The sequence below is a fragment of the Scardinius erythrophthalmus genome (assembly GCF_964197995.2).
Source record: "Scardinius erythrophthalmus genome assembly, chromosome: 16".
Taxonomy (NCBI): domain Eukaryota; kingdom Metazoa; phylum Chordata; class Actinopteri; order Cypriniformes; family Leuciscidae; genus Scardinius; species Scardinius erythrophthalmus.
Window position 1 is genome coordinate 36,224,813 of NC_138236.1, and position 19,437 is coordinate 36,244,249.

The 19,437-nt window shown below is 38.2% G+C and overlaps 1 protein-coding gene across 5 annotated transcripts; it reads left to right on the top strand.

Annotated features, from left to right (window-relative positions):
* Positions 1 to 324: 324 nt before the first annotated feature.
* vegfaa (vascular endothelial growth factor Aa) lies at positions 325 to 17,948 on the top strand (the record flags this gene model as incomplete). Of its 5 annotated transcripts, none has more annotated exons than XR_014031785.1 (7): positions 325 to 1,046; positions 2,918 to 2,972; positions 5,294 to 5,490; positions 5,866 to 5,942; positions 6,384 to 6,416; positions 12,053 to 12,277; positions 15,123 to 15,251. XR_014031785.1 is itself a non-coding variant. In XM_081388489.1 (7 exons), exons 1-7 carry the CDS (start codon positions 981 to 983, stop codon positions 16,583 to 16,585), a joined length of 579 nt encoding a protein of 192 aa, XP_081244615.1. In that variant the 5' UTR covers positions 325 to 980. The 5 variants fall into 5 exon arrangements, 4 of the variants coding, with proteins under 4 accessions (XP_081244615.1, XP_081244618.1, XP_081244617.1 ...); XM_081388489.1 differs by lacking the exon at positions 12,053 to 12,277 and adding an exon at positions 16,567 to 17,948 and having other exon boundaries at positions 15,123 to 15,254; XM_081388492.1 differs by having other exon boundaries at positions 12,053 to 12,144; positions 15,123 to 15,238.
* Between the last annotated feature and the right edge of the window lie 1,489 nt (positions 17,949 to 19,437).

Here is a 19,437-nt window from a genome sequence, read left to right on the forward strand (position 1 = left end):
TGCATCATCATGAAGAGTCACAGCCTTCCTTTTAGTGATTCAACCCTGAACAAAATGAATTGGAAGACGTATGATGAAATATAGGACATTCTGAGATTTTAATACAACTTAAATGCTTTCGTGTTAAGTCAAACCTATTTTTGCACTAGGCTATATGAAGATGAATATCCCACACAAGGGCATTATGCATATATTTCCCATTACCACCTTCAAAAAAGTGAGTCAAGCCCTTCTTGGAGCATCATAACGTACGTAACCAATGCCTGGCCAATCAGCACTCTCTCTCTGTGTGAGCCGACTCTCTCAAGATCTGGAGCAGAAGCACTGAAAGACAGAGCGAGCGCTAAATGACAAGACCTTCCCGTACTGCGCGATAACATTCACACCGATATGAAACAAGAAAAGCCAAAACAATTGCGGAAATAAGACGAGGAAAGACGGAAACGTGTGCTGCACTTGAACCAGGGATTGCCATTATTGGATCACTTTATACCGGCCGGCACATGTATGTCTTGCTGTTGATGATAATCATACGCACAGAAGCCGTTCTCTGGTCCTAGTCGCGCGTGCAGAGTGGAGGTTGCGCTTGGAAGTATAAAACTTTTTTGTTTGTTTTGTTTTGCATCTGACGTTTTGGATTTAGATTCATTAAAAGTCGACTTCCCGTGATACTGTGGATTTTAAAAGCGAAATACGCGGAGGACCAATATAGTGTGGATTTCCCCCAATTTCTTTTGTTATTCTCTTATTTTACTCTTATTATTTATATTATTATAATTTCTGAAGAGCGGGGACGTTCAATAAATTAAGTTTAGCGGATTCGACGCAGGTGCTTCGGTCCTGAAGGGCAGAATGGAATTGTTATTTTGACCCACGATATCACACGGTTCATTCATATTCCACAGCTTCGCTTTTAATATTTTTGAGAGCCAAAGACTGTTCAGTGACGCTCATCGCAACACACCACTGGAATTACAATCATGAACTTTGTTGTTTATTCGATACAATTATTTTTTGCAGCTCTCCTTCAACTGTCTGCTGTAAAGGTAAGGGCTATGCAATTTGGTGGGTTTGAAATGAGAGATAATATAGAGGAATTAAACCATTCCTTTTTTTTATTAATGTGTGGTCAGTTTACACGCGCGAGGACTGAATGCATCTGCCCAGTGCCATTACACCCTTTATACACTAGGTTACCCGAAGTTTCACGTGGAATGTCCTGCTTAAAAGTTAGTTTCTCCAAACGAATAGCTATCTGTCATGTCAGGAATAGCCTATTTATCAGCAATGTGGCAGCCCGTCTTCTTCTTGTCCTCAGAGGTACAGGGATTTAATCTCAGTTAAGGCAAATAATTTGCTTAATAAATGCAAATTTCACTTATGCGAGACATTAGATAGGCCTATATTACGTGCTGTAACGCGTCACACGGGAGGTTAAATGGTTATCATTTTCTGTTCTTGTTAAATCATTCTGATTTCTTATTGGTAATACTATGAATTCAGTCAAAACATTGGCTTTATGCATTTTATTAGTGATCGCGATACCTTAATTAATGTAACCAACTGCTCTCTTGTCGAGAATAAGGACCATATATTACCTGAGCTCCTTCGTTTCTTTGTCTCCCGCCTTATTAATTCATTTATTTGAATAGAGATTCAGCAGAGCACGTAGCCTATATTTGGTGTCGTGGAACATTTGTATGAGATCAATTACCGTTGTTAGTTTGTTTATTTGTTGGTTAGTTGTCTAAATGTTTGGTGCAGAGTATGAAAAATGTATGCTTAGATATGAAGCAGATGGTCTGTGAGGCAAACCGGAGAGATTCTCACGCAACACCGAGAGCTGTTGCGCCAGTCCACCACCTGCAGTCACGCGACCAACCAGCAACCGATCGCGAGCGAGCGAGACGAATCTGTAGGCGGGAAAATAGAACAGTCTGACTCTGAATTGTAGTAGGAGAATCACTGGCTCTCTGAAGCCTCTGAATGACAAGTTGACTCTCTTACTAAGATGGAAGAAGATGATATTAGCTTTAAAAAGATTCGAAAAGACTATACAAAATGTAAAACATTCTAAAAGTCGAAAGCATTCAAACTCCCTTACTAGATTTTGAAAGCGCTGGTGGTTCTCAAGGGTCCAGGACCCACTAGGGGGGCTCAGCAAATTTCCAATGGGACCTCAATGACTTAAAATTATTTGAAATAAGTCTACCTTAATCCAGCTTTATTAAAATTCTGAAAAGGGTCTGGTGTGGGTATGTTTGTGCATTACATTGGTGGTAAACCTGAAGGTACTATATGTGTTCTTTAAGGCTCGATAATGCATAAAATACCAATACCTTTGAAGGCACTGACCCACTGACAAGCTGTTTTAGCCTACCCCAAAAAGTTAGATTTTTACAGATTTGTTTCTGACATTGCACATAAACTGACATCATATTTCTTGCTGTTAATTTGTCCCCTCAGCAGAGATTAACGTTACTGTAAAACACACAGTAGGCTATATAAACGAATGGAATTGGAAATGAACTGCTGTTTATTATCTATTGAGACTGCAAGTTTGTGTTAATTAAAAGCTGAAAAACAAGCTGCTTTGCCATCATTGCAGCAGTTCCAGAGGAAATGTCTTAGTCTAAATGGCGGTGCCTTCGATTATTTTCTTGGCCAGTGGGAGGCCAAAAGGTTGAGAAACCACTGCAAACTCCTTACTAATATAATAAGCAACTAATTTGTCTAGATTCTGGCCATGTATAGCATAATTAAAGAGATTTTGGTTACCCAAAACTCAAGGAAATGTTCCCTTTTGAGAGTTTCCTTAGCATTATTATTGGTTTGTTTCAGTGACGTACAAAAATAAGTCACATTATAACTTGTTCTGTGTTATCTGTCACTAACTGTCACTTCTCTGTCCTGATAGGCTGCCCACATACCCAAAGGGGGAAAGGGGGAAGGGGGAAAGAGCGAAAATGATGGTAAGTCCCTTTATATGTGCAGTGTACATAAATGTTGACGTGAAGCATGTATGATATGAAAAATGTATTTGAAATCGGGCTAAGGGTGTAGCACCACCTGGAGGACGTATATGTAATGACAATTACAATGCAAAATTTAAACCACAAATGGTTTTATCCCAGTTCTGAGGCTTGAGAGGCAGATAATAGGCCTTTAGATACTGTACGTTTGTGGTTCTCCTCTGTTACGAAATACTCTTTCTCCTCCAACAATTTAATGTCACACTCTGACTGAACTTACATAAATATTTGCTTGGACACAGGATTACGACATATTTCCCACCCTCATTAGGTTGTGCTGAGGATCGTCAAAGTGAATAATTATTCTACCCGCAAGCAACCTTGTGTGGAGTCATTGACCATGGCTGTGTTTGTTTATTAACAAAAACGCTGCATGATTTACCCTTGAATTGTCCTCAAGGTCACAATTATTTGTTAGCAGTGGACCTGGTTGTTTGTATAGTGTCCCTGTTACGTTTCTGAGGGAATGTGTATTGTTATTTTTACATCATTCCCCATCTGCTTCCATTCACAATCACTTTCCCACAACTTAGATCTCCTATGACTTAGCTTAGCATTAAATTAACATATTAAAATATTAAATCAGTTTGTAAACAGAGACATTACCTCAGTCTAACTGACCACATGCAACTTTGCACTTGATGCAAACATCATAGCCATAAATGAAGAAGTGTCATGATAGGGGCATTAGGTGAAATGTGGCTTGTACAGTACCACCAACAAATTTCTAGCAATTATTAACTTAATCAGCGTCATAAATACAGTTGTGTTTGGTTTCTTGCATTCATGGGTGGCATGGAGCGCTCACGCAGGGTGGGCTTCTATTAGAGGTCAGGTGTCTGCAGTAAAGCCTGGCGCCACACTGCCTGAGGTCATAATTTTCCCTAGCAGTTTGCAGGTCATGAGACGCTGGGGTCAGAATGAATGATGGGAAGCCAGCTCAGAGAGGTGCACAGATTGGGCTGGAGTAGGGTGGACGTGCAAGTGGGGCACATGTGCTGGTGTGTGTGGGCCTCAACATGTGTGACATGTCTTTTTTTGCCCACTTGGGAAAGTAAAGTCCCCAATGAGCAGAACAGGCCTGTGTGAAGGTGTGGGGCAATGCGTCTGACTTTAATGGTTGTAGTGGTTTCGTATGTCGTTCCAAACCTGTATTCTGTTATTTTGAAGGTGGAACATAAAAGGGGAAGAATCTTCAGGCTTCTCTTTTCATATTTACCATGACTGTTGGCTATAAAAAGGACAGAAAAAAACACAAATAAAATGACTTATGTGCTATATTTCCCCCTGTGAAAAAGAAGTGCGCTTTAGCATGCTTTATAAAAAGGGGACTTTTTACGGATAAAATCTACTTAAAATCTACCTAAAATATACTCAAGTGCAAACTGAATGTAATGTTACAATTAAATTTATTGCATTATATTAGATGCAATTAGCTGAACTTTAGAGTGCTTTTTTTACCCACATAAATGGTACATATTTATATGTAATATCATAACTATTCATAACTATTGTCTTTGAAATATGGTAAAAGTGTACTGACAAGAATTTATGGTAAACGAAAATAAACTTGATGTCATTTTTACTTGTATGTCTTGTATTTAAATATATTTGTAATTACACATTTGTACTAATGAAGTGGCAATTTAGTACATTTAAAATAAATTAACTTTAATTGTAATAATGAATAACACACTAAAATTAGAACTATTATCCAGAAACTTTACTTGTGCTTTAGTATGTTAGTCAACACATCAAATTAAGTGGACTTATTCAAAGCATGACAAGACAAGATCATTAAAACATAATGAATTAATTTAAAAACGGTTAAAAGTGTACTTAATTAAAATTTTATTAAAGTACACTTAAGTATCCTTTTATTTCAATAATATTATTATACTTTTAAGATTTGAAGAACACCATATCCAGTACAATTAAGGGCACTTATTTTTCACAAGGGTCAAGTCTTCTGAAGTTGTAGAATAGGTTTGTGTGAGGAACAAACTCAGTCATGGTCGTTATGGACTTAAAATAACGTCATTAAATTGAAAAGAGCCTCAAGATTCTTCAAAAATCCTCTTTTTGTGTTTCACAGACAAAATAACAGCATACAGGTTTCAGAATGATATAAAGGTAAGTAAATAATGAGAGAAATTTCCTTTTTGTGTGAACTATCCCTTTAATTTGACAAAAAAAAAAAAGTGAATAGTGTGAGAATGGTATGATACTGACTGAACATTTTGACTTTGCTTGCTCTGTAGTGATTCCCTTCTTGGAAGTGTATAAGAAGAGCGCGTGCAAGACACGAGAGCTGCTGGTAGACATCATTCAGGAGTATCCCGACGAGATCGAGCACACATACATCCCGTCCTGTGTGGTTCTCATGCGCTGTGCCGGCTGCTGCAACGACGAAGCGCTCGAGTGTGTCCCTACAGAGACCCGCAACGTCACCATGGAGGTGAGACTGGTTCAATCCAGTGTGTGCAATCCTTCACCCTGCTTCCTATGAAATCATACTTGCCCAACATGGGACAGTGAGGCGGTGTTAACTGGCATGTCAGCTATGTTGTTTACCACTGCACACTGTGTTTACGCCCCGTTTATGTGGTTGAAGTTGCTCTTGGCCACGGTCAAGGCCTGGCCTTGCCATTTATTCAACAGTGTGTAAGAGTAAGGAAAATAAAAAAATTCCTGTTAACTTGAATATTTCAAGCTGTGATTCTACATCATGAGTTTTCTCATTGAAACATAATACATTACAATCACATTGTATGTAATGCACGAATGTTCACACACGAAGTGCTTAATGCGCTTTTTTTGTATATTCGTCTAGGTACTGCGAATCAGACAACGTGTGTCGGAGCATAAATTTCAAATGAGTTTTACAGAACACACCAAGTGTGATTGCAGGTATGTAAAGGAACAGTTCTTTCTAAAAGGGAAATTATTATCAAAGTTTACTGACTTATTGTTCGCTGTGCTGTTATTTTTTTTTCTGTGGGAACATGAAAATGACTAAAAGCTCCATAAAAGTTGACTGGATTACTATATTCTAAGTCCCTATGCCGGAGTTTTATAATTAAAGGTGCATATTGGGCATCAATTACATCAAAGTTCTCAAGTCTCCAAATGTCATTGGCATCAAACCTGTTGCTACATATAATGGGACTTTTTTATATTTATTTGGAAATAGATTATAATCAAAGATTCTTCTAAAATTTGTGTTCCACAGAAAGCATAACAGCACAGATCAAGGATGAGTAAATAGTGACTGAATATTCATTTTTAACAAACTATTCCTTTAAACCATAAAATGTGAATTAAACCTCTGTTGCATCTGTCTTTTTTTAGGCCAAAGGCAGAAGTCAAAGCAAAGAAAGAAAAGTAAGTTTGTTTATTATCATTATTATTATTTTTCTATGTCACAGTCATGGGTGATTTCAAGAGAAGAGATGTTTCTGAAACAGTTAAGATTCATGTGTTGACCGTGTGGATGGTTCTACATGTAGATGGTGCAGGGCATTTCTAAATACACAGATAAAAACTGCAACGACTGTGTTGATTGACTGGCGATGAGAAGCAGCCAGCTGGACACTGTGCTAGCGGCTAACACTTAGCAGCCAGGCTAATCTCAGCCATCTCTAGCTGTTCGCCTGGGTTGACCAATAAAATTGAGAGCATAAGATACTTTTAGCAATGTATTCCAGAAGGAACTAGTCGTTCAGAAAAATGTGACTAGTCAGTGGATCAGAGTTTATATTATGTGAATGACTTATATTAAGTGCAGCTTGAGCAGTCTTTGCTGTCTGTATGTGAGTGGAGAGACTGTCCTGGACAGCTGAGATGATGTGGGTGTGCATATATCCATCACTGCCAGATTCATGCTGCTTGCATTGTCATAAATGATGCATCCCATTTGCTTATTGTTCTATCAATAATTTTAGGGTGGTTGACAGGAACTTTGCCTTGTATGCTAACACTCTAAATTAACTCAGATGTCCACAGCGCCAGTGCAGTTCACTTTGTAAACACACAGCACTCAGAGTTTAATTTATTTTCACTTATATGTAATTCCTAATATAAAGTTCCAGGAATTCCAGCTCACAACGTTTCAAAGTCATCTTGCCACTGTTTTTAAACAAAAAGTGTTCATACGTGGCCACTTCTGCAGTGCCATCAATCCTCTGTAGCTCACCCAGAATATCCTTAAAACTTTACATGCAGACCAAAGGTTATCATTGTCAAAAAAAAAAAAATATATATATATATATATATATACTGTATATACTGTATATTAAAAACCAAGCTTATTTTATTTCAGCTAATTATCAATTAAGGCAATATTTCTTTTTCGTTTAGTTTAAAGTGAAACACTAAAATAACTCAAAATAAATAAACCAAAACTTAAAAGTATAAATAAATAAATAAACAAATAAAACAAAAAATTATAATGAAAACAGAAAATATAAAAAATAAAATCCTACATTTCAAATGTCAAAACATTAACAAAAACTATAATGGTATATCAATGATACTAATATATCATTGTCTACTTTAAACCATTAGCGTGCCCTCTGCTTTGTATTATAAAGAAATGAATGAATATATTTTGAAAAAATTACAAATAGTAATTTGTAAAAGTAATTAACAGACATAATTGTGAGCGTGTAATAATTGCCACATGAATGGTGGATTTAAAAGCCTGGTATTATCAAAGAATTTAGATATGCAAAGACTGTGCACTCATATTACTCATGTATAAGAGAAAGTGCAATGTGCAATATGGAATAAGTCCCGCCTTCTAAAAAAAAATAATAATAAATCGCTAATTGGTAAAGTCGTTTTGAGACGCGCGCTTATGACTGCCCATGCGTATTGGCTCGTCCAGTCAAGGCATAAGAAACAGCAATTATGGCACAGTTCATGACAGATTCTGTTGCTGATTTGAAATATGTTATTTAAATTTGAGTTCGGCATGCAGTATTTTGGATTCCCCATTCATTTAGATAGGCCTTGGTCTTGGATGCCCGACAGCTACCCGGAGGCGTTGCAAATATGGCCGCCGAGTGAGCGTAGTTTACTTGCAAGGGACTTTGGTATTTTTTCATAACAATGCTTAATTGCTTGCTACTTTCGTATATTGTGAACATTCAATATAATGACTTATATTCAGTGCGTAAAAATCCCTACAACCACAGCTCGTCGTGACTCCCACAGCACGCCTTGACACACCCTCAACCCTGTTCCCCACAACAAAACTAGTAAAGTGAATCTCTTGACTGTTCTCACACCCAAACAGTGAAATCAACTTCCACTGAATGGTACAACAGTCGAATCCCTCCTAATCCTCAGGACAAACTCGAGACTCGCTGATTTCAACAAGAAATTCGTCATGACACAACACCCTAAACCAAACCTGCTTTTCCTTTCTTTTGTGTTAGACATCTTTTTATAGCAAATATATCTCTATTTCTGGCAGATAATTATTTATAATTTAATGATTGCCATCTGCTGAACATGGCAGCCTGTCTCACAAAGAAAAAAAGTAATTGCATTAGCATACCCACGCTGAATCTGTGCCATCAGAAAGCTTTGCAGATCCTCATGGAAAAGCAGTGCCCACCATTCACAAATTTCCACAAAATCTCCTGCCCTTTGCATGTTTGTTTCTGAAATATTTTTTGGTAATATGTTTTCAGCTACAAATAAGAGTGCAAAAAAAAAAAAAAATTTTGGACTCACTGGAGACGATTCATGTGTGAAAATGATTCTTCTTGCTCCTCACAACCATTCTTTCACAATTGAAGTCTGATGAATCTTGACTTTGTCATCCTGGAATATGGCTACGATGTGTCTTCCTACATGGTGGTTTAAGAAATAAAAAGCTACACACTCCATCAGTTAGGGTTAGAAGAACTGTTGCCAAACATATAACATGCCAGAAACATAATAATCACTGCAATAATGATCCAATCATAGACTCTTAAGTATTTGCCTATTTAAATCCAAGTTTCAAAGCAGCTTCACAGTAATACACAGGAGAGGAACATAATTAATGATGCAAACTTCAAATATGAGACAAATTCATATTCTGCTGTAAAGCAGTGCTAAAAAGACAAAAGTGTCATTATTCAGCTCAAGTCAGTTCAACAACAGTGTCAAAAACTTGATTCAGCTACAAAACAGGAGAGAACAGTGTCGTTATTCATCTAAATTCAGTTCAAGTTTTGTTCTCATCTGATAATGTCAGTGCATTAAATCAGTAATATTGCTGAATATGAAGGGGCATTTCACAATGCCGGCTGCACTGCTTTCTCCTCCTTTCTGGCACCGAAAATAATAGCCGCTTGACTAATCGTACAGCTCTGGGTATCCCTGTAAAGCTATGATCAGCTGTTCCTCCATCATGTTGTTACAGAAAGGGTGAAGCTGATTGGTTGGTTCTTGTCACATGACGTGCAGTGCGGCATTCGGAAAAGTTGGGATTTTTTCATCACTCTGCGGCGTAGACGTGCCTGGATAAAACGAGCACGTCGCTCTCTATTGTAAGCGTGAAATAACGTAAAATAACGGACTTAAAAGACGTGATATGCGAACTAAGTGTTGTAAAATAAAGCCATGATTGGTTGATTGATTTTGGGAACAGGAATGTGACCACAATAGACAGTCCGTTATTCCCCTAGTAATATGCTTTAAAATGTGACTGGTGCAATCTAATTTTAGAGCAAGAACAATTCGTTTTGAGTGTGGAGCTTGTCATGTGTCCTCCAGGCCGCTCTGAGGGTTTTACAGCCCATAGTAAAAACCTAATTTGTTCCGTATATATCTCTAAAGACCTCTGACCTGAGACCTGATAACAGACTCTTTTATAGGATGGTTTCAGTTTTTCTTTTGGGGTGAGGTTTTGCTCTTTATGGCAGCTGTAAGATGGTGGCTGTGAAGACCACCCGCTACTCTCACACCACAGTTGCTCAAGGCTGACCCTGGCCTGCTTCCACATACTAATCATAGTAGCAAGTGTCTGTCGTTAACCCAATTTTATTTTTAGCCTTTTAAATAGTAGGTGATCCTGAGACAGAGGCTATTGTTGGTTACTGTGAGCTGTTTCACAAACCTCATTTAGTACTACTGTGTCTTAACCTGTGTGTTTGAGTATACATAGAGCCCGAAAGTATCTGAAGCCACAAAAGCCAGTCCATTGTGTTACATAACAGAAATATGAAATCAAATGGCAGTCATTTTAGGGAAAAATAGCAAAAGAAGGCTTTTTACCCAAGCAACACATTTACATGTATGCATTTAGCAGATGCTTTGATCCAAAGAAACTTACAAAATCAGAACAAAAGCAATTTGCCAATGAGCCAACAATATTCACAATATACAATGTCTTATTAAGTCAAGTTACCTTCACAATAGAAATTGTTTCAAAGCAGCTTCATAATAATGACCAGGAAAGTAGCAGAATTAATGTTGACTTAACTAAAAAAAAAAAAAAAAAAAAAAAAACTTAAAATTATTAAGTAAATAATGTGGAATTGTCAAGTTCACATAACTTATTTTTGTTCAATTAACCATTACGTTTATTCACTTAATTTTAAGGCAACAGGTTTACTCAATTTTTTTAAGTAATTGAACAGAACACTTTTTACAGTATGAGACAAATTAAAATTCTGCTTTAAAGCAGCTCTAGCAGGACACTAGTGTTGTTAATCAGCACAAATCAGTACAGTAACGATTCAGTTCAGTTCAAGAACGGTTCAAAAGTTCATTCATTATGAAACAGCTTTAGTTCAGCTATAAAGCAGAAGCCATTTTTGTTTAAAATATCAAGTGTCATTTAAAAATGGCTCAGAAAGTAAAGGTAGTGTTGATAAAAACTCTTGCAGCATTTGATTTTGCACTTAATTACACTTTCAGGTCAAGGAACGCGCCCCGTTTAATTGGATGTGCGGCGGCTTTGTGTATTTCTGCACCTTGCTAGGTTAATGTGAGCGTACAGAGATGGATCAGGTTAGCTGAGAAGGCTAAATGAAATCCGTTGAATGGGGCTAAATGCTGACGCTGTCTCTCAGCACGTAGGCAAGCGGGGGGCGGGGAGTCCAGCGACTTTGGGTTCTGATTCACAAGCTCAAGTTCAGCTCCTTGTACTTCGATCCTAACCTCTAAGCTCCTCAAACACACACACACACACACACACACACACACACACACACACACACACACACACACACACACACACACACACACACACACACACACACACACACGTGATACGGCTCAAACTATTCAGCTGCTTATATGGACTATAGCGTCTGTCGTTGATTCCTCATGAGGGCTGTCCTTGACACGCTGCTTCTCGCTTTAATTGGTAGTGATTAGGGTTGTCACAATAGCAACATTTCAGTAGTCAATACTAACACCAGTCCAGTTTCACAACTGATAGTATCAATTCTGAAACCACAGCAAAAATGAATAATGAATATATATACTACTTTATTTAAAATGTCAACATAAATATACAAATTAGGTTCAAAACAGTGGCATATAGCCTTTACACTACTGTTCAAAAGTTTGGGGACTGTAAGATTTTATGTTTTTGAAAGAAGACTTTTCTGTTCACCAAGGCTGTATTTATTTGATTACAAATACAGAAAAAAAGTAATATTGTGAAGTACTATTGCAATTTAAAAGAACTATCTATTGTAATATATTTTAAAATATAATTTACAATCAAAAGCAGAATTTTCTGCATCTTCAGTGTCACATGATCAATCAATTTAATGCATCCGTGCTGACTAAAATTATTAATTTCTTAAACCAAAAAAAAAACCTAAAACCAAAAAAAAAAACTAATTTTGAACTTTAGTGTGAGTAAACATAAAAAAAAAAATCAATTTAACAGAAATAAAATAAAAGTACCTGTACTTTTGACATCTCTAGTGCTGATAGATCTTTCTCAGCATGACTGTTCGAAACTTCATTTAGATGTCCTATTCTTGCGTTATTTTCCTTTTTTGCAGAAAACCCAGAGTGGGGAGGGTTAAAAGCCGAAAGAGAGCGAGAGAGGGAGATATGGGCGATCTCAACGCCTCGGCTCACCTGTGCTCAAGCAGTATTTTGCTCTCAGTCATTGGCTTTATTTCAGGGCAGTTTGTTTGCACTTTGTAATCTCACTCAGTCTGCATTTATTTGTACTCATATTCACACTGTTGGCCCAAGGCCCGCAAAGAGGAAAGCAGCCAAAGGTAAATAAACAGTGGTCGCATGGCTGTCTCTGTCATTATCATACTAATGTGCTGCCACAGCTGGGATGTGATCCCTCACCTGTATTCCAGCCCCCTTGATGTTTCTGACAACAGAAGCTTGAATCTCTTGGAGATGGGCTCTTGTCTGCACTACACTAAAACAAGTTAAAGAGTTAGTTCACCCAAATGCAAATTCTGTCATTAATTACTCACCGTCATGTTGTTCAAAATCCGCAAGACTTTTGTTGATGATGAATGAATATCTTTTTAATGAAATCTGAGAGCTTTCTGTCCCTCCATGGACAGTCTATGCAACTACCACAAATAGAGATCGTAAAACTAATTAATATGAATTTAATTGAAGAATGAACCTCATTGGTTCTTGCAGAAGCTCAAACGTGCTGCGTAACACGAGAATGAACCTCATTGGTTCTTGCTGAAGCTCAAACGTGCTGCGTAACACGAGAATGAACCTCATTGGTACTTGCTGAAGCTCAAACGTGCTGCGTAACACAAGAATGAACCTCATTGGTTCTTGCTGAAGCTCAAATGTGCCGCGTAACACAAGAATGAACCTCATTGGTTCTTGAAGAAGCTCAAACGTGCTGCGTAACACAAGAATGAACCTCATTGGTTCTTGCTGAAGCTCAAACGTGCTGCGTAACACAAGAATGAACCTCATTGGTTCTTGCTGAAGCTCAAATGTGCCGCGTAACACAAGAATGAACCTCATTGGTTCTTGCTGAAGCTCAAACGTGCTGCGTAACACGAGAATGAACCTCATTGGTTCTTGCTGAAGCTCAAACGTGCTGCGTAACACAAGAATGAACCTCATTGGTTCTTGCTGAAGCTCAAACGTGCTGCGTAACACGAGAATGAACCTCATTGGTTCTTGCTGAAGCTCAAACGTGCTGCGTAACACGAGAATGAACCTCATTGGTTCTTGCTGAAGCTCAAACGTGCTGCGTAACACAAGAATGAACCTCATTGGTTCTTGCTGAAGCTCAAACGTGCTGCGTAACACAAGAATGAACCTCATTGGTTCTTGCTGAAGCTCAAACGTGCCGCGTAACACAAGAATGAACCTCATTGGTTCTTGAAGAAGCTCAAACGTGCTGCGTAACACGAGAATGAACCTCATTGGTTCTTGAAGAAGCTCAAACGTGCTGCGTAACACAAGAATGAACCTCATTGGTTCTTGCTGAAGCTCAAACGTGCTGCGTAACACGAGAATGAACCTCATTGGTTCTTGCTGAAGCTCAAACGTGCTGCGTAACACAAGAATGAACCTCATTGGTTCTTGCTGAAGCTCAAACGTGCCGCGTAACACAAGAATGAACCTCATTGGTTCTTGAAGAAGCTCAAACGTGCTGCGTAACACAAGAATGAACCTCATTGGTTCTTGAAGAAGCTCAAACGTGCCGCGTAACACGAGAATGAACCTCATTGGTTCTTGCTGAAGCTCAAACGTGCTGTGTAACACGAGAATGAACCTCATTGGTTCTTGAAGAAGCTCAAACGTGCTGCGTAACACGAGAATGAACCTCATTGGTTCTTGAAAAAGCTCAAACGTGCTGCGACCCGAGTTTAATTCCCAGCTCGAAGTCCTTTGCAATTCCCCTTCCCCTCTCGCTCCACCTCACGCTTTCCAGTAAAAATCTCTACTGTCCCTATCCAAAAAAGGGCAAAAACATAACTTTAAGAGGAAATTTGAACTAAACCACTCAATTCATATTGATTAGTTTTACGATCTCTTTATCTCTTTTTTGGGTGAACTAAAACCTGTTTTGTTCAGTTTAAGCAAGTAACACTTCTCATAGAAAAAATATTAAAATAAATATTTTTGTTTACATAGTATTTTCACTTGACACCAGAGTGTTGATGTGCTTTACTGACTGCAGAAACTATTGTGGCTTTTATTGGGTTTTTTTAATAACAGAAAATATGATGCACAATATGAAAAGACATCACAATAAATATAAATGATTTTACAATTGTTTTTATTTGTAGTAAGTAAGCTAAATAAAACACTGACAAAAAGTTTAGTTTTATCTTAAGTGAAAAATATGCTGTCATATAGCTAATTTGACTTTTGTTTATGGTGAAATTAAGTTGCGAAAAGCCTGAAAATGATTATATTGGCCTACATTTTTGGCCTATGTTTGAAGAAAATATATTAATTAAGTATGGTATGGTCTTTATCATGAAATTTACTTTGTACGGATGTTTTTTGGAAAATAAATATTTTGATTAATATTACAACAAAATGTATGGTTTGAACCAAACCAAAATATAATTTTAGAAAAGTATATATTTTTTAAACTGTTATGCAATTAAATTTGATCAATTTTAGATACTGTGTTTGTGCATGAAACCATTTTAGAAATGATTCAACATCATACTGCTATAGTGTGGCACTTGACCAAGCCATTTTTGCAAACATTGCTTTTGCGTCATACTGCTTTCAGCTGTGTATGTGAAAGTGTGTGTGTGTGTGTGTGTGTGTGTGTGAATGCAGCTGTCTCTGTCAGTCCAATAACTGTTCCTAGCTGAATTCAATGTTGCCACTAATCACCATGTCTCATGTGTGATGGATGGATGAATGAATGGATGAATTCACACACAATCTCAGCTTTCCTTCTGCCATTAATGCTAACCATCTTAACTGAGCAAAAATCGAACAAACAAACAAAAAACAAAATTTTCAAAGTTCATGCAGTCTGATCCGGTGGAGGTTGTGTGTGATGGCGAGGTGCATGAGTGTGTGTGTGCGTCACTCCAGCGCTGTGTCCAGATCACTAGTGCTTAGATGTCTCTCTGTCTCTCCTTTCTGCTTCCCTTGCAGCCACTGTGAGCCTTGCTCAGAGAGAAGAAAGCGCTTGTATGTGCAGGACCCCCTCACCTGTAAATGCTCCTGCAAATTCACACAATTGCAATGCAAGTCCAGACAACTTGAGTTAAACGAAAGAACTTGCAGGTTTGTTTATGAACTGTCACGACGTGCAACATGCATCTTCTCATCCAGTCCCATCTGAAGCTCTTTCTCTTTGCATGCTTATAGCGCTTGTTGCATTTTCCCTCTTATATGTGCATGTTTAGGGTGACGTATCGTATGTGTGTGTGTGTGTGGTTTATTGCTGTGAGATTCAACCTTTGATGTCAGAATCTAGTGCATTACTGCCTCGCACTAATAACGACATCATGTTTTCTGGTGTCAACACTTGGCATTGAGCATAGAAATGATTAATGGACTGAATTCGCTGACATTAACAAGATATTCTGTCAACAAGCAATATGACTTTGTGTTTTTGAGTAAACAGGCAGGGATGGTGCATATGTGTGTGTGTTTGTAAAGTGCACTTCACACATCCTGCTCTCATTGATTCATTCTATCATGTCAGTTACTGCCATTTTTTGTTCATAATGAGTCAGAAGTTAATTTGGCAAGAGCACGTGCCATTAGCTCTTCAAGTTTCAGATGCAGATATGAGATCATGTTAAATTGTACAGTATATGTGAATATAAACGTGTCCATGCTGTTTGCTTCTCATCAACTGCCCCACTAATTTGAACTGTGTGATCTTCTGAGGCCTTTCCTGGCATTCTGTATATGTTGTACACATTTTATTGTTATATTTAGTGGAGATCACTGCATACTTTGATCCTGTGGTCGTTCCACCCAAACCAAATTTTATCCAAAAGTCTTCATTCAAAAGTCTAACCTCTGAACATTTTTACATAACGACATAATCCCATACTACCATACGTAGTCCTGGTATGCAACAGAGCACACTCTGCAAGAAATACAGTGTCACACAATACATTGATCAGACTGCCAGCGATGCAAAATAACTGTATTTAGCTTAAAGATGATAACATGATACACACTCTGAATAAAACAAGATAGACTTCAAATCTTAAAAGTATGCTTACTTGCAGATAATATAATATAAAGTAAATAAAAGGCCACTTAGGTGTACTTAAAGAGAGTACACTATCAAATTAAAAGTATTAAAGATGACTGTTTTGATAATCTTTTGTTGTGCTGTGATGTGTTGATTAAGTGTCCGAAAACACTACATTTCACACTTAAGTATTTTCTTATAGTGTAATATTTCGTAAGGCCATCTGTCATGCTCATGCAGTATTCATTCTATTGTGAACAAAGTATAGTAGGTGAACAAGCTTAGCTCTGACTAGTTGTGGGTTGGTCAAGTGACAGGCCTTGACATAATATTGGCATAGCTTCCCCTGTGCAGATCTCTAACCAATCCACTGTTCTCTTTCAGATGTGAAAAACCAAGATGATGAGCGGCACGCTGGGCAGAACATTGAATGAAGGAATTTTTTTTACAGCACAGCACTTTTTAAACCCGAGGATGCATTCCCTGGACGAACTGCAAACACTACCCTGAACGAAAGACAAAGAATGAAATGAGGGCAGGAGATATCATCCTAATGTATATTTTTAAGATATTAATATATGAATATATAGAATATATATTATATATATTAAATGACAACGTGTGTCGCTGCTATCACCTGAATTAGTACAAACAAGTAAACGAAGACGCTGCTTGGCGTGTGAATGGGATAAATTGCAGTGTCGCTGCACCTGGGCCTGTGATTGGACAGAACACAGTGAGGTAATGCTTCACTGGATCATCCGGCTGTGGATTCACATCTAAAGACTCGGATCGAATGTCCAAGACTTCACTGAGAGGTGCAAACGATAACCTCCACCCCTTTATATGAACAGTTACAGACTGTCAGTCAAAGGAGAGGAAGTGACATAGTAAAGACTCTTTCCAGACTGTTTGGAACAGTGGGTCCAGGCACGGGATACGAATGCGGAACTATCTATTTCTGTGATGTCACTCTTACTAGGGTGAAGTCTTAGTCAAAAAGACACCTGTACTGACTAACATCCGATAGGACTTGGTGTGATAATACTAAAGGGATATTACATGTATGTATATATGGAAATAATAAAAAAAGGATAAATGTGACAAAACTTTTACCAAGGAATGGAGTCATTCAGTTCACAGCAGTCGTAAAAGACAACTTAAATATTTAAGGTTCATAACATTTTCCAAAGAGAATATTGCACACAACTTTAGGAACTGTTCATTACCACACAATATCTGTATATACATATCTAATATCCCTTTATGTAGTTCACTTCATCTAATTTATAATGTTAGAATATTTTCAGTATTCTGTGTATTTAATTTGATCTATTTATATGCAGTGTTATTGTTGATATTGTTTTGCTTTGTTTCCTATCGACATTGTCATCAATCTGAAAAACTGTGGACGGCTTTTATAGAATGAAAGACAAATGAAAAGAGAGACAAACACTTCAACATTCCTGAAAGCGCCTTTTTTTTTGTTTATTTCAACATTTTTGTATCAGCGATCAGTTTGGTGGAGATACGAGACCTGCGGACGAGAACACTAAACATTCTCTTTGTGTGAAAGTGCCAGAAATGTGTTTTTTTTTTTCTTTTTTTCTTTGTTTGTTTTCCATGTACAGCCACATTTTCAGTATATTTTCACAGTAATATATTTATTGGTGCTGTTAAATATTAACATCCTTTTGTGTTTTTAGTATAACTATTAAACATATTTATTTTCAAATGATATTGTTTTTTATTAAAGCAAAAATGGATTTCTGTTTGATGAGTGTTTTTGTCAGTCCACAATTTGCAGTTGCATGCACTGACATTATGTCCAAATGTTGAAGACTAGTTGCTGTTAAGCAATAAAGAATGCCTACTATCAGATATTCCAAAAAAGCTATTATAAAACAACTTCTCTAAAAATTTGCTTCTCTTTTCCATTCAAAAATAGTGAATGGTTATTTATGCTGGACCAAAGGAAAAAAGCACAAAATCATATGTACACTATTCCAGGTCTTCTGAACCCATATAGCTTTCTATGAGAAAAAAGGTCAAAATTTAATTAATTATGTTTGCTCCATTTTTTTTATCAGGGTATTTGATCATAACAGCTTAAATACATATATAAATGGACATGAAATATTGATTTGCTTTGAAATGATTTTATTAACTTGCCTCACCTGACAACTGTAGCGAGTATTGTGTAAACATGGAGTACACAGGAGAATAAACCACACATTAAATCATGTATGAAAACAGACAACTAAACTGAACACAACAGGGAGTATAAATACCAGGCGAACATAATGACAGACAGGTGAAAACCATATGTAATCATAGAATATACAATCAGTAACCAAGGAAACCAAAACTAAACAGAGAGGGGAAACAGGAACTAACGAAAACAGGAAGTCCATATAGGAGTCCAAAACTGTGACAGTAGTCTCCCCCTACTGGAAGGCAAGTCCTCGTGCCATAACAGAATGTCCAACTGAGGAGGGAGGGGGCCTAAGAGGGGGACAAGAGGCTGGCGGAGAATATGACACAGGAGGAGATGATAACTGGAGGGACCAGGGCGTTGATGATGAGGGGAGGAGCCAGGGAGGAGACGAGAGGAGAAGGAGACAGGTTGGAACCCAGATTACTGCCAAGACGAAGTCCCACGGCAGAGTCGAGATGTAGCCGATGGAAGTGAAGACCCAGGCGAAGCCTAAGAGCCAATGAGACCACGAGACAACGGTGGACGAGTGTCTGAGGTGGAGACCGAGGCAGAGCTGGAGGAATAGCAGAGCCTGATGGAGCTAAAGGGGTGGAGGGACGAGCCAGGTGATCCTCTTGCCAAGGCGGAACTGAAGGCCAGTATCCTGCTCCGCCTTGGCAAGGGGATCCCCATGACTCCTGACCTGAGGCAGATCCATACAGCAGAGTGGAGTCAATAGAGGGGGAGCCGAGGGACTGAAGGGAAACACCGGAGGCGGGGCCAAAAGACTGTCTGTCTTTAGAAGAGAAAGTAGGATAGAGAGGCTGGGTGGGATCTTCAGAGTCACCAGAAACTTAGAGCTGGACGGGACAAACGGAGACACAGGAGACTTTGAGTTGTGCGGTGATCAGCAGAGATGAAGGAGACTTCAAGCTGGGTGGGACCACGAGAAAGGGAGACTCTTTCATCCCCTCATACTCCACGAGGGCACCCAGTGGCACAGATTATGTTGCCGGTTCACGCAGCTGGTCAGACTCTGCATTGGGCTCATGCACCTT